This window comes from Stegastes partitus, unplaced genomic scaffold, assembly GCF_000690725.1.
Source record: "Stegastes partitus isolate 25-593 unplaced genomic scaffold, Stegastes_partitus-1.0.2 Scaffold553, whole genome shotgun sequence".
NCBI classification, from domain to species: domain Eukaryota; kingdom Metazoa; phylum Chordata; class Actinopteri; family Pomacentridae; genus Stegastes; species Stegastes partitus.
Window position 1 is genome coordinate 433,068 of NW_007578284.1, and position 12,903 is coordinate 445,970.

At 41.6% G+C, this 12,903-nt stretch overlaps 3 protein-coding genes across 3 annotated transcripts in view; 2 read left to right on the top strand and 1 right to left on the bottom strand.

Annotated features, from left to right (window-relative positions):
* The window catches only part of bmpr1aa (bone morphogenetic protein receptor, type IAa), a 26,205-nt gene extending 22,947 nt beyond the window's left edge, over positions 1–3,258 (top strand). Inside the window, exon 11 of the mRNA XM_008288331.1 lies at positions 156–3,258. Coding sequence (XP_008286553.1) covers positions 156–281 — 126 coding nt within the window. The 3' untranslated portion in view covers positions 282–3,258. The remainder of the gene's footprint in view (positions 1–155) is intronic.
* Positions 3,259–6,211: 2,953 nt separating this feature from the next.
* On the bottom strand, positions 6,212–8,752 carry rps27a (ribosomal protein S27a). Its single transcript, XM_008288332.1, has 6 exons — positions 8,698–8,752; positions 8,524–8,588; positions 8,139–8,193; positions 6,968–7,053; positions 6,694–6,825; positions 6,212–6,404 (listed from the first exon to the last, which is right to left on the bottom strand). Exons 2-6 carry the CDS (start codon positions 8,569–8,571, stop codon positions 6,255–6,257), a joined length of 471 nt encoding a protein of 156 aa, XP_008286554.1. The 5' UTR covers positions 8,572–8,588; positions 8,698–8,752; the 3' UTR covers positions 6,212–6,254.
* A 57-nt stretch (positions 8,753–8,809) lies between these two features.
* Positions 8,810–12,903, top strand: part of LOC103362073 (clathrin heavy chain linker domain-containing protein 1) — a 13,266-nt gene continuing 9,172 nt past the window's right edge. Inside the window, exons 1-4 of the mRNA XM_008288333.1 lie at positions 8,810–9,244; positions 10,691–10,878; positions 11,752–11,840; positions 12,524–12,722. Coding sequence (XP_008286555.1) covers positions 9,041–9,244; positions 10,691–10,878; positions 11,752–11,840; positions 12,524–12,722 — 680 coding nt within the window. The 5' untranslated portion in view covers positions 8,810–9,040. The remainder of the gene's footprint in view (positions 9,245–10,690; positions 10,879–11,751; positions 11,841–12,523; positions 12,723–12,903) is intronic.

A 12,903-nucleotide genomic window follows, 5' to 3' on the forward strand; every position in this document is an offset into this window, starting at 1 on the left:
GGCTGTGCAGCATCCGTTGCCACGGTGATGTAGCAGGTTAAAGAGAGCCGCTAACGTCAGACTTCAGACTGAACACACGTCTCTAACACATGAGTCCTGCTCCATATGACCTTCATGTTCGGCTTAACGTGTTTCTGACCCGGTTTCGTCCACAGTGCCTCCGGGCCATGCTGAAGCTGATGTCCGAGTGCTGGGCCCAGAACCCGGCGTCCCGCCTCACCATCCTCAGAGTCAAGAAGACGCTGGCCAAGATGGTGGAGTCCCAGGACATCAAGATCTGACCGCCCACCTCCTCCTCCTCCTCCTCCTCCTCCTCCTCTGAGAACCACCTCCTCCACCGCCAGATTCACCCGACACACCGGCCTGGACTAGACCGGACCGGACCGGGCTCCTCCCTTCACCAGGAGGAGGAAGAGGAGGAGCAGCTGGGAGATGAATCAGAACGGACCGCCTGAGGGCTGAACTGCCTCCTCCTCCTCCTTCCTCCTCCTCCGGCCTGGAAACAAACCCGGAGTCCTTCCTCCTCCTCCTCCTGGTTCTGCTGAGCGCTGCAGCCGGGTTTGACGCTTTCTGTGAAAGCCAAACGAGACGATGAACTCGACGATGACTTCCTGCGGAGGGCGAGGAGGAGGCCTCGCGCCGCCACGTTTTCAGAACGCCACCATGTTTGTTTTGTTTCCTCTTCAGGACTTCGTTCTCCTGCCATATTGAATATTATCTCCACTCTTCACTAGAGTTAATTATACAGAAACAGTACGGTACTATTATAATATGTGAATTTTAATGTGTAAATAAACGTTGCCGTTAGATGCCGTGCCTACTCATGAGAAGGTGTAAGAACCAGAACACTATGCTGCAGTGGTGTCGGCGTCCGGCCCGCTCCTCGGAGGCGCCGACGGGAGGCGGGGGAGTCGGAGACGTCTGCCGTCCTGTTTGTCTGTCTGTCCACTTCCTGCTTCTGTCTGTCTGTCTGTCCGCGAGGAGACCTGCAAAGAGCTGCTGCTGCTGCGGCGGCGCCAAATCTCATTGGTGGAGGTAAACAGCAGTGGGCGGAGCTAAACACTAAATATCAGGATGCAGAGAGTCCAACTGAATCACCGCTAACCCCCAGAAACAGGTCAGATAGACACATCATAGTAATAATAATCCTTTGTGTGATTTTTGAAGCAGACATCGTGAAGTTCTTCCAGATATTCAGACGCTACAGTTTGAGAATTTTGCTTTTTGCCCTTAAACAACAAATGCTCTCAGATGAATCGATGATGACATGAATCGTTGGTTGCAGCCCTGTTGGTCGGAATAGTCAGTAAGTTTTTAAAAGAATAGTTCTACTGGACTTTAACACTTATAAACGTCTCCTATGAAGCCATGTAGAACTCCTGGTTCATCAGATTAATGGAAGCAGGAAGTTGACGGATGGCTGAAGCAATTAAAATGTGCTTTTAGAGTTGCAGCTTTTACAATTATTAGAATAAATTTTATCTTAATTTGATGGTTTTAATTGTAGATTTTAAGTAAACTGTGCTTCTAAACAACTAATAAAAAAAAAGTCCAGTTACTACAATTAAACTACGAGAATAACCGTGACCAGGATCACTGAGCATCTAAACACTCACAGGCAGCAGCTGTTTTACCAGATCGTGAACACTAACAAGACGTTAGCTCATGTTAGCTCACAGATTATCTCGTCACATGAGGTGGTGTTTGCTGCCTCATCATCCTGGATTAAAAGATACTGGTAAATTAGGTAGTTAGCTTCTGAAACGAGTACTTCTCCGACACCTGGCACGCTACAAAAACCTTTAGCTAGCATTTTAGCTCGACACAGCGATCTTTGGTGTTGTTCTTTTGACAAGAGCACTTTAAAAATGTTTGTAAATTTCATGTTTCTGGAAATGGAATTGAAATAAATGTAAAAGGGTCCCTCTCAACAATTACAAGCTAATTTGAGCTAGCTAGCTAGCTTACATTCCTCATTGTTGGCCTGTCCATAAATACAAACTAGCAATGTGTTGTCCTTTGACTCCTCCCACTGAGGTTTAACTCGTCCAATCAGATCATTCTGTTGGTAAATATCAAACAGCGGTTACATTTGATCATCCTTCATTTATTCCAGAAGAAGAGTCTGCATTGAGAACCCCGAACTGTCAGCTGGAAGTCTTAAATACTGTGTGTTATACATGTTGGGGGCGGGGCAGCATGTGAGTGGGTGGGGCTATGTTGGAGGCTCCGCCCACTACCTAAACTATATAAATCAACTTCGCAATTTCTGAGATGCTGACAGCTACAAGCAGTATAAATAAAATAATAAAAATGTTGTAAACAATCATCATCTCAACAACTTTTGGTGAGCTAGCTTATATTCTTAGCTAGCTTAGCCAGCATTAGTTAGTATTTTATGTGTTTTCAATAAAAACATTTGCTAATTTGTGAAAAATGTTTAAAATAATCTTCATCTAAGTGGCTTAAAACTTTACCAAACACCACCTGTCACCACCAGCATCTCAGAATCTAAAGTTTTTTGTTTCTGTCTCGGGGTATCTTGACGCGTAGCTTCGCTCCGACTTCCAGCTGGCAGCGAGCGGCGCTTTGACTCAACAGCACTACAGTAAACAGAAGTTCTTTTTAAGTTTATTTTGGGTGTATTTACTTCCTCTTTAAGAATATTTGGGAAACTGGCTCTGGGGGTGTTTAGCCTAGCTTAGCACAAAGACTGGAAGCGGGTAGAAACTGCTAGCCGAGGTCGCTATAAGGACAGAAATGCACCTTGTGATGACTCAGAATGTGTCAGATTTGTTTTATCTGGTTCATTGTGGTTTCAGCAGGTTTGTTTCTGTGGATGTAACGAGGCTAACGGTTTCCCCCTGCTCCCAGTCTTTGTGCTAAGCTAGGCTAACCTACCCCGGGCCTCTAACATGTTCCTTGAACTCGTCGGCGGCAGGACGACGTGCTCGCGTCGGCTCGGTGTGCATGTTCACTGTGTGTGTGGATGACGCTAACGTTCACGCAGTAGCTATTTAAGAGCAGTAACTTTAGTGTTTTTCTGTGTAATAAAAGCCCAGTATAGGAATAATCTCCAATATGTAAATCCTAAATGTGTTTCTTTGTTGTTGTTGTTGTTTTTGTTTTGGTGTTGTTGTTGTTTTGTACAGCATCTGGTTTGGTGCCTTATGAGTTTACCAAGGAAAGGAAAAACTCTGTATACAGTCTGTCCAGTGTACCGATTTTTAAGTAAATAACCTTATTTTAGTACACAAACCCACAGCCTCCACCTGTTTGTTTGTTTGTTTACTCCGTCATGTTTTCATGTAGGGAAGCTTATTGCTGCCAAGAAAACAAAACTTTAAATGCAGATTAGTCATGATTGATTTCAGGGACTTTTTTATTTTATTTTTTAGCTGTTGAAGCACTTTGGTGTGAATTTAAATCAGATTTAAGTGTTGACGTTTGGTCGCCTTGTTGTGTCGATTATTATTCTGTTTGCTCGTTATTTTGTTTTTAAAACTGCAAGACAGAAACAAGAAATAGTTCATCAATGCAAAAAGAAAAAAATATATATTTATATTTTTATTTTTACATTTCTAATCACTACTAGTATTATACTTTTTATTTTTATTTATTTTTGTAACATTTAAGTTGGATCAAATCACACTGAAGTGATATTTGTTGAACAATTTGCTTACTTTAAGGTTTCTGGCTGAAAAAAAGTCAGAATTGTGCCCAAGAATCCCAAAACTTTGATTTAAATTTTTACTTGAACAATTATCTTCATTAATAATTTTCCTTGATTTAGATGTTTTGGAGGGGTTAAAGGTTTTTAACTTTTTTTTAAAAACCTAATTAAACATAATTTTGATTCAATGTTTAGTCAAAATATTCGGTTATATTTTAAATTGGATCAATATTTTATCAAATGTTGATGAGGTAAGTCTAAATATAAACGATATGTGTTTAAATTTGAACATGTACAATAATTAATGTCAGTTTTAGGTCCGTTCTATTTTCATTTTTTGTATTTTTACTTTTATTTTATTACTGTCAGACATGAGCCTCCATATTATCCAGATGCAGCACGTTGACCATGTTGAATTCTGCAGGTTTTTCCAGATGTTCGCTCTGCAGCTGCTGCCTGTGAACGAGGCGCCGCCTGCTGGACAAACAGCGACACTGCAGCCGATGAACCGAAAGCAGGTGGGAGAGTCTGAGAGCGAAGTTTAGAGGTTTTCAGTCAACGGGACGAGACGTTTAGTTCAACTGTTGTTTAATTTTGCTACCAAAAAAAATCTACTTCAGTAAATATGATCAAATATTTAACTTTTTCACCACCAGAATGAAATCAGTCCCGTGTGACGGTGGGTCAGGAGGGACTGAAGTCCTCAAACAGAAATAGTTTATTAACAATAGAGCAGCTTTTCTGCCTGACAGATTAAACAAGTTGATCAATTAACGGGTTCAGTTTAAGAGAATCTGACGAATCAAAGGACCAGAAACCTGAACTGTGGTCAGGAAGTTAAACTTATTACATGATTTTGATTATTTCTAACAACAGACATCAGATTTTATTTCCAGCTACGGATCTGAGCTGCAGTGACGGAGAAAAAAAACGTTTAAAAGATGCAGTTAAAAGGCAGCCGTGGACGTTTAATGAGACGAACTACCAGCTGGTCTTTACTGGCTTCCACTGGGCTGCAGCGACCTGTTGACACGTTTGAATCTCTCAAAACCACAAAACCTGAGTTCAACCCAAAGAGCAGCGGTGGAAAGTAACTAAGTACATTTACTCGAGTAAATGAGAGTTTAGATCTGACTGGTGTAGTTACTGGTAATCGTGTCCCTGCAACAGTAATACGTGTATTTCATTAAATCCCGCCTGTTCTTCTTTACCAAAGGGCCAATAATTGGCAGTATTGATCAGAAATCACACGTCTGCAGGTCGATGAGGTCGTTGATGCTGCAGGTTGAATGTTTCCTGCAGGATTTGGTGAAGCTGACGGACACCCGGAGCTGTTTGAAGCTACTTCTAGACCATAAATGTTGGGTTTATGGCTGATGAGCAGCAGCCGGGTCTCGTGTTTTGTGGCGTCGAGTCATTAGAATAAAGCTGCATGTGAAGGTGGACGTGTCTGGTTTCTGGTCAGAGTCTGACCTGATCACTAGTCGTGTCTGTTAAACGACACCTGACTAGTTGTTGGATTAACTCTGGTCCAGAATCAGTCACCAGCTTTGTTGTATAACTGGATTATAATTTCTGATGCTTTCATGTGTTCGTCCGTTAAACGCTGCAGCTTGTTTCCTTCTGGGATCAGTGACGGTTTAATAATTTATCTGTGGATTATGTTTTTTTAACATTAAACTAAACCTGCAAAGTTATTAAACACAGCAGAAGTACAGCCTGATGCTTCATGTTGTAGTTTAATCTGTGCAGCAGCAGCAGCTTCATTCACTTCAGTCTGATCTTAAAGTTCAGCTCAGATCAATAACTAATGAAGAATAATCCATGTTTAGGACTCAACGGGGTTCTCTGGCAGCAGAAACAGTCGGACTTCGTTTTATTTGCAAAACCACGTGTAAGAAAAAAAAATCCTGATAAGTTTATTTACAACATTCTGAAATCTGTCATTCAGCATAACGAGGACTTTAACTTGAGTTTGATGCTGATACTTTAACACTCGTACCAGTATTTCTACTCTGTGGTATTTTATACTGAAGTACAGGATCAGAGAACTACTGCAGGACTCAGAAACATGCATTTATTTCCAAAGTAGAGCTGCAAAAGTTACCAGGAAACTGCTCATTTGTGATTTTTTTCAGGCAAACCGCTTCTTAAATGTGATCATTTGCTGTTTTTCTGAGAACAAAGCTGCAACTCTCCAGTATTTAAACCTCTGAATAATCATTTAATTTGTGTAAACTCACTTTTAAATGGAGCAAGGCAGAGTTCATAAAGTAGGATAATCAAACTTCTGCCTGTTTGCTGCACATGTTCATGTCAGGTTTAAGATCTGCAGCTTCAGTCTGTAAAATATTTGAAAGTTCAACTTAAGTTTTGTATTAAAACCTGAAAAACTAAATATTTGAAGCTAAATTTTTAACTCATCTTTCATAAAAGCATCAAATCTTCATGTTTTAGAGGCAGAAACCAGAAAATGTTTAAATGACTGTTGCAGCAGTCAGACCATCGGTTCGTTAAATCAACAGGCAGAGACTCAGATCTGTCAAAGGTTTTCCGTCTTTATTAACACCATCAGTTCTGTTCACTTGTCCTCAGGCTTGTTGAAGCAGTAGGTGAGGCAGCACTTCCCGCAGTAGTGACGGTCGAAGTGGCTCGCCATGAACACGCCGGCGCCGCACTCGTCAGCGGGACACTCGCGCCTCAGCCGGTGGATCTTACCGTTCTCGTCCACCTGGAGGAGGGCAGAGAGGAGAGAGTTAAGTCTGGCAGTGAGAACATGAGAACCTGAAGCAGAGGAAGGTTCTAGAGGTGGTTCTTCAGGGGGTTGAAAATTAGTGAAACCAGAAGTTAGAGTAGTTGGAGAAGCTGTTTAGCTCCAAAACAAAGTGTCAAACTGTTCTGAGCTTCTGCTTCTAACTTCAATGTGATTTTTTTTAAACGACTGAAGCAGGAACATCTTCACCGCACTGAACGTAAACGCGACCCGACAGCAGAATAAAGACTCTTCAGAGTGTCTGTACCTTGTAGTACTTGAGCACAGCGAGCTTGACCTTCTTCCTCTTGTGCTTGTTCTTCTTGGGGGTGGTGTAGGACTTCTTCTTCCTTTTCTTGGCGCCACCACGCAGCCTCAGCACCAGATGAAGTGTTGACTCCTGAGAAGGTAAAGAAACAGCGTTAGCAACCTGCCTCAGTGTGTCTGATGTGACTCCTACAGCTTCAAACCGTCCTCTAACACTGAACCTGCAGCAGATTGTCCAGTTAGAACTCTTTAACTCCTTCCTGCCCTCAGCTCACCTTCTGGATGTTGTAGTCGGACAGCGTGCGTCCGTCCTCCAGCTGCTTGCCGGCGAAGATCAACCTCTGCTGATCAGGAGGGATTCCTGCACAAAAAAACAGGCGTCAGCTTAACTTCAGAACAAAGAGCTATGAAGTCATCACATTGAACGTGTTCCTGTAGGAGTCTGGGTTTGGGTTTGACAGCTTCAGGAACAAACTATTTCCTAATCGAGCGATAGTTTTCTCAGTTAATGGTTTTCAGTAATTTCCCAGGCCTCAGATGAATAAGTATTTTTCTATTCTTTGATTCTATTTTGTCTACACATGCAAGAAAGCAGAGAGAAGTCAGTGATGGAAGAAATATTCCGAGTATTTAAGCACACGTAGTTCTGCAGTGTAGAAATACTGAGTGAGTCGTGGTAATGTGTTGATCTCGTGTAAACTCCCACTGAAGCAGCTTTAATCACTAAACACAACTAGTTTCTCTTCATGTCTGTTTAAACCTTAAAAATAGTCAAATAAAGGCAAGAAAATACTTTTGAAAAGCTAGAACTGGACATTCTTCGGGCTAATGGCTGATATCACGACTTAAAGCTGATTTTCTGTGAATTAATTCTGCAGTTCTCACATTCTGAATAGAACTAAATCAGCTGGTTCTGACATGAACACATCCAAGTGGGTTCACTGGCAGAACACAAGCAGCAGCTACAGACCGTCGTTCTTCTAATTCGGGGAACATCACTCTGAATGATTTTAAGTGATCAGATCTGGACCTGAAGGCCAAAGCAGTGCAATCCCTCTGTTTTTATGTTAAGAATAAAAACAAATCAGAACCGGGTTTAAAGACTCTTCAGCCTCTCGGCTTCATCTGTCTGTTGTGGTTTTAGATCTGAAGCTAGTCTCCCTTCACTGACTGCTTCCACACAGAATAAAGGTTTCACTTATTTTAAAGTGAGTTTCAGGCCGTATTCAGGCTTAAATGTAGAATTAAGTTGTTCTGCGATTTAACTTCTATTTCCTTCAATATACTCCTAAACCGGAGGCTGACTACAGTTTAACACTCCTATCCATGTAGTTTGAGTTACATATTCCTGTCTTTTGTACACATATGCCATAAAAACTAAGCCTCCCACCTCCAGCCTTCTTTACAACATTATTAACAGGAATCATGACAGTTTGCTGAACTCACCCTCCTTGTCCTGGATCTTGGCCTTGACATTTTCGATAGTGTCTGAAGGCTCAACCTGGAAACACAACAGTTATTTTTAACAGGTGTACGTCACTTTTATAACTCTAATAAGTGAAGAAATGCTGTTAAATGCACTGCTCTGTGCTACACGTGTTTACGGTGCTGCAGCTAGCTTAGCTTAGCCACTTAGCTTGACTTTTCCGGTCAGACAGAACCACAGACTGGAAACTGCAGCAGTCTGACTATATAGAAGCACCGCTGCAGCTTATTTATGATCAGTAACGTTAGTATATGATTAAATATGTTTCCTAACTTATTAGTAAAGTATGTTAAACTCAGGCGGCTAGCATCGCCGCCTGCGTCCCTCACAGCCCGGCTCACCCACCTCGAGGGTTATGGTTTTCCCCGTGAGGGTTTTGACGAAAATCTGCATCCTGGCGTTCAACCCACCTAAACGGGGAGACACACAAACGTCTTAACTCAGTGTTGGGGCCGAAATGTGCGGATAAAACGGGTTATTTTTGACAATAATCGGCGTAAACTCGGAGCTCCATCTTACCACTAGTGCGCTCCTAATGGCGGATCATGAGAAGAGGGCTTTCGGAGCGAGCGACGGGGTTTTCTGGCCGCGTCTTCAGGGGTTTGGTGTCCGCAGCGGCGCCTGACCACAAATACCGCCGAACTTTAAATATTATGAGTTTGTTTTGACACCTAAATCAGTATTAAAAATGTAAATGTATTTTTACTATAAACAAATTTCAAAAAACAAAATAAAAAATATATATTAAAAAAAATCCGCTCCCAGGTCGCCTTTCGCGGTCACCATAGCAACGCGCCTGTTTGCAAATGGCCTCCCAGCAGAAACTTTACAGTTCGCTTAAAAACTAAAGTAAATAACAATCATGTCTGAGACCCCAAACCGCCGCAGTTCGTCTTCAACACGCGAGGAAAGAGTTCGTTCTCCTGATGTTCTGGTTTCTGGGAGCGACGAGAGGTTCTTCCGGTCTCTGTACGAGTTTATTGAGCACGAGAAGAAATACCTGCAGAGTCCAGAAGAAGGTCCGGACGAGCTGAGATACATCATCTACCGGTCCGTGTTCAATAAGGTAGTAAAGGAAAAGAACATGACAGCATGAGGAGGCCACTGCGGTGCCTGAATGTCATTAGGACCCTTAATAAAGCTGTGAAGGAGTTTATGAGGCAAAATGTGACCATAAAGAGACTCAAAGCAGCTGTAAGGAGGAATAAAATGACTCAAATAGAAAGCTAAGCAAAGGTATTCACTGTAATTAGATTAAAAACTAAGACATACACATCGACTACAAGGAGATAAACTATGAAAAAGTCCAACTAGTGACACAGAGATGTGGAGAAATGACTGCAGAGAGCAAACAGAGCAGCTAGAAGGAGATTTTATTTTTAAAAAAGACACCAAACAACCACAAAGTGACAGATAACAGCTAAAAACGCTGTCAACGAGGAGAAGCACAATAACAACAATCAGAAACACAATGACTAGAAAGAGACCAAACCGACCACAAAGACAAACAAAATGAACATAAAGAGAAACTAACAGCTAGAATGACTACAGGACAAAAAGCCACAAAGGGACAGAAAAAAGTCCACAAAAGTCTAAAACGACAATAAAAAACGTGAGAATGTGAAATAATAATAAACAAAGACGCTCAAAATGACTCTGAATGGAAACAAAACCACTAAAAAGAGACACAGAATGACTAAAGAGAGAAAGAAAATCCTCCTTCACAGATGTTCTGAGACTCCACAGTAAAGTCTTCAGGTTCCACTCAGAGGGAACATAAACAGTGTGACACCATCTCCTGGTAGCTTCATGCTCACTTTGCATCACCTTCTGTCTTTATGCTGATGTTTTGTGTCTCTTTATGGTTGTTTTTTGCTTCTAAATGGTCATTTTGTGTATTTTTTATGTTCATCTTGTTTATTTTGTGGTAATTTTGCATCAGATTCTGTCTCTTTGTGGTCATTTGGTCACTTTCTGATGATGTTTTTGTGTTTTTGCATCTTTTTAGGCCTTTTGAATTATTTTCTCATGACCTTTGGTGCTCACTTTGTCTCTTTCACACTCATTTTGTGCCTCATTGTGGTAGTTTTGTGTCTTTCTGTGGTCATTTTATCACTTTATGTCTCTTTGTGGTCGTTTTTGTGTGTCCAGAGCAGAACTTTGAGGTTCCTTCATGTCTTTCACTTTGTGTGTCTCTTCAGTGTTTCTGTCTCTCTGTACGGTTGTGTTTCCTTCCACATCTTTCCGTGGCCTGTTTTGGTCGTTGTGTGTCTCATCATCGGCTGTTGGCTTTGTTTTGTGGTCAGTGTGTGTCTTTGTTTGCAGCTTTTGTGTCTCTGTGTGTTCATGTTGTCGTGATTCTCTGTGACTCCAGCTTCATTTAGTTTAGGTAAAATCTCTTTGGGATAAATCAAGAAACACTGGTGGTCAATTCAGTATTTTAGAAAATAAAGCTGTTCTATAAATATTCAATGATTTAACATCTGTGGTGCGTCCGTCCTGTTTCTGGCAGGTGATTGGACGAGCCACAGCCTATAAGAGGCTCCTGTTGACCATCAAGGCGGAGTATGACGACTCCATCAGGGAGCTGAAGAGGAGGGAGGAGGAAGTTCAGGCGTGTCAGCGGTCGAAGGCATCCTCCACATCACGACCAGCATCACTGGAGATCTGCAGGAGACGAGCTGCTCAGCTGACGGACCGGTGAGAGTGGGCTCAGTAGAACCAGAACCACCAGGACTAGAAGGACAGAGGCCTCCGAAAGCTCTTAAATCATTTACAATTTAATTTCTTTGATTATTTATTGTGCAAACATTTTTCCAAGTGCCCCCAGATGTTAACAACACTGGAACACATGTGGCTCTACACGCTCCAGATGTTTTATTACTGAGATGTTTGGTTCGTTTCCATACTCGTGTCCTCTCTGCTCTGTGGAAACACCGCCTGCAGTTCAGCTGAAAAGTTCCAGAAGTTTTGTCAGCTCACTGTTGGTAGCAGCCGAGTCACTAGAGGTTCTAAGAGGAACAGAACTTTTAGTTTTTCACAGAATCTGGTTACAACAAACGTATGGAGCAGTGAGAGCGCCAAATTACAAAAATAAATCAATAAAAGAATAAAAAAATAAAAGTGGAAATTAAAAAGAAAGCAAAGGAAATATGTGCAGAAAAATGTGTGCAGTAAAAAAAAAAGTGACTTATAAAAAATAAATAAAATAAAAATAAAAAATAAAAATGAAAAATATTATTAAAAAATGAAAAAATAATACAAAACAAATTTAAAAATAATAATAATTTTTTGAAATAAATAATAAAACTATTTAAAAACAAATTAAAAAATATAATAATAAACAATAATTATTTTTTATTTTATTTATTAGCCTATAGACCCAACAGTGTTACTAACGATGTAGATTAATGTAGTTATTTGACATTATAGCTGAGACCGTTTGAACACTTTGGACCTTGTGCGACCTTAAAGGAGCTGATTGGTCGGAGGCTGGACGTCTCTCACATCAGGACCACACAGTGAAGCTGTCAGAAATCCTCTCCTGACTGCAGCTCTGCATCTTTTTTGCAGAATCTCTGTCCTTCAGAGGGAAACATCAGAACTCAACGAGCAGATTGACGGACTGAAGTCACGTAAAGAGCAGAGCAGCTGGATCCCAGGTACAGCTCATCGCTCAGAGTTTAGATGTTCCTTCACAGTTTGTCTGCTTTCTGGAGGTAAACTAAACATGATGTAGCTGTGTGTTGTTGTAGGATGCTGCAGCGTCTCACTCGTCCACGCAGTGTTGACGTTACACACTGGTACAGATGTGTGTTTCAGTGTTTTCCAGGTTATAGCAGCTGTTATGGTTCTAACACTGAAGTTAATCTCTACCTCTAATCATCCACCTTGTTTTATGACGACAAATGAACCACAAAAAGACACAACATGATGCAGAGCGACCATAAAAAGGCATAAAAACCGCCGCAAAGAGACTGAAAATGACCGCAGAAGGAGACAGAAACATGTTAAAATGGTGCAAAAAAACCCCAAAAAGAAAGAAACCCAAAAGTCCAGAAACATGAACACACTGAAAAGGTTAAAAAATACGACTGTTCCTACATTATTTCTGCACTGACTGTACACTTTGGAGCTGTTGTAACGGTGAACTTTCCCCACTGTGTGATCAATAAAGTTTATCTCCATCTTTATCTTTATCTTTATCTTTATCTTTATCTTTATCTTTATCTTTATCTTTATCTTTGTCTTTAGAAGACACAAAGTTGTGCAAACTGACCACAGACAGACTCAAACCAACCACAGACAGCTGTCGTTGTGCTGAAGCCTCCATGTCGTCCTGCAGGCGTGACGGTGGCCCAGTCGGAGGATCTGGACTCTCTGAACCGACACCTGGAGGAGCTGCAGCGTTACAGAGCTGCTCTGATGGACACCAAGAGTCAGAGCGTCTCTCTGGAGGTCAGAGACAAGATGGACGCCGAGCTGCAGGAGGCTGAGCGCCGCCGAGAGAAACTGAACGCCGAGAACCAAAACCTGAGAGTCCTGTAAGAACAGAAGCACTGGAGCTGCTGCTCTCGTCTCACAGACCGACTGTTCTATCAGAACCACCTGCTCTGGTTTAAAGACTGAAATATGGCAGGAAGGAATATTTTATTACCAACATAAAGGAGTTCTCAGGCGTCTCTTTAGCAGATTAACAGGTTGATGAAAGCAGGACAGAGAGGA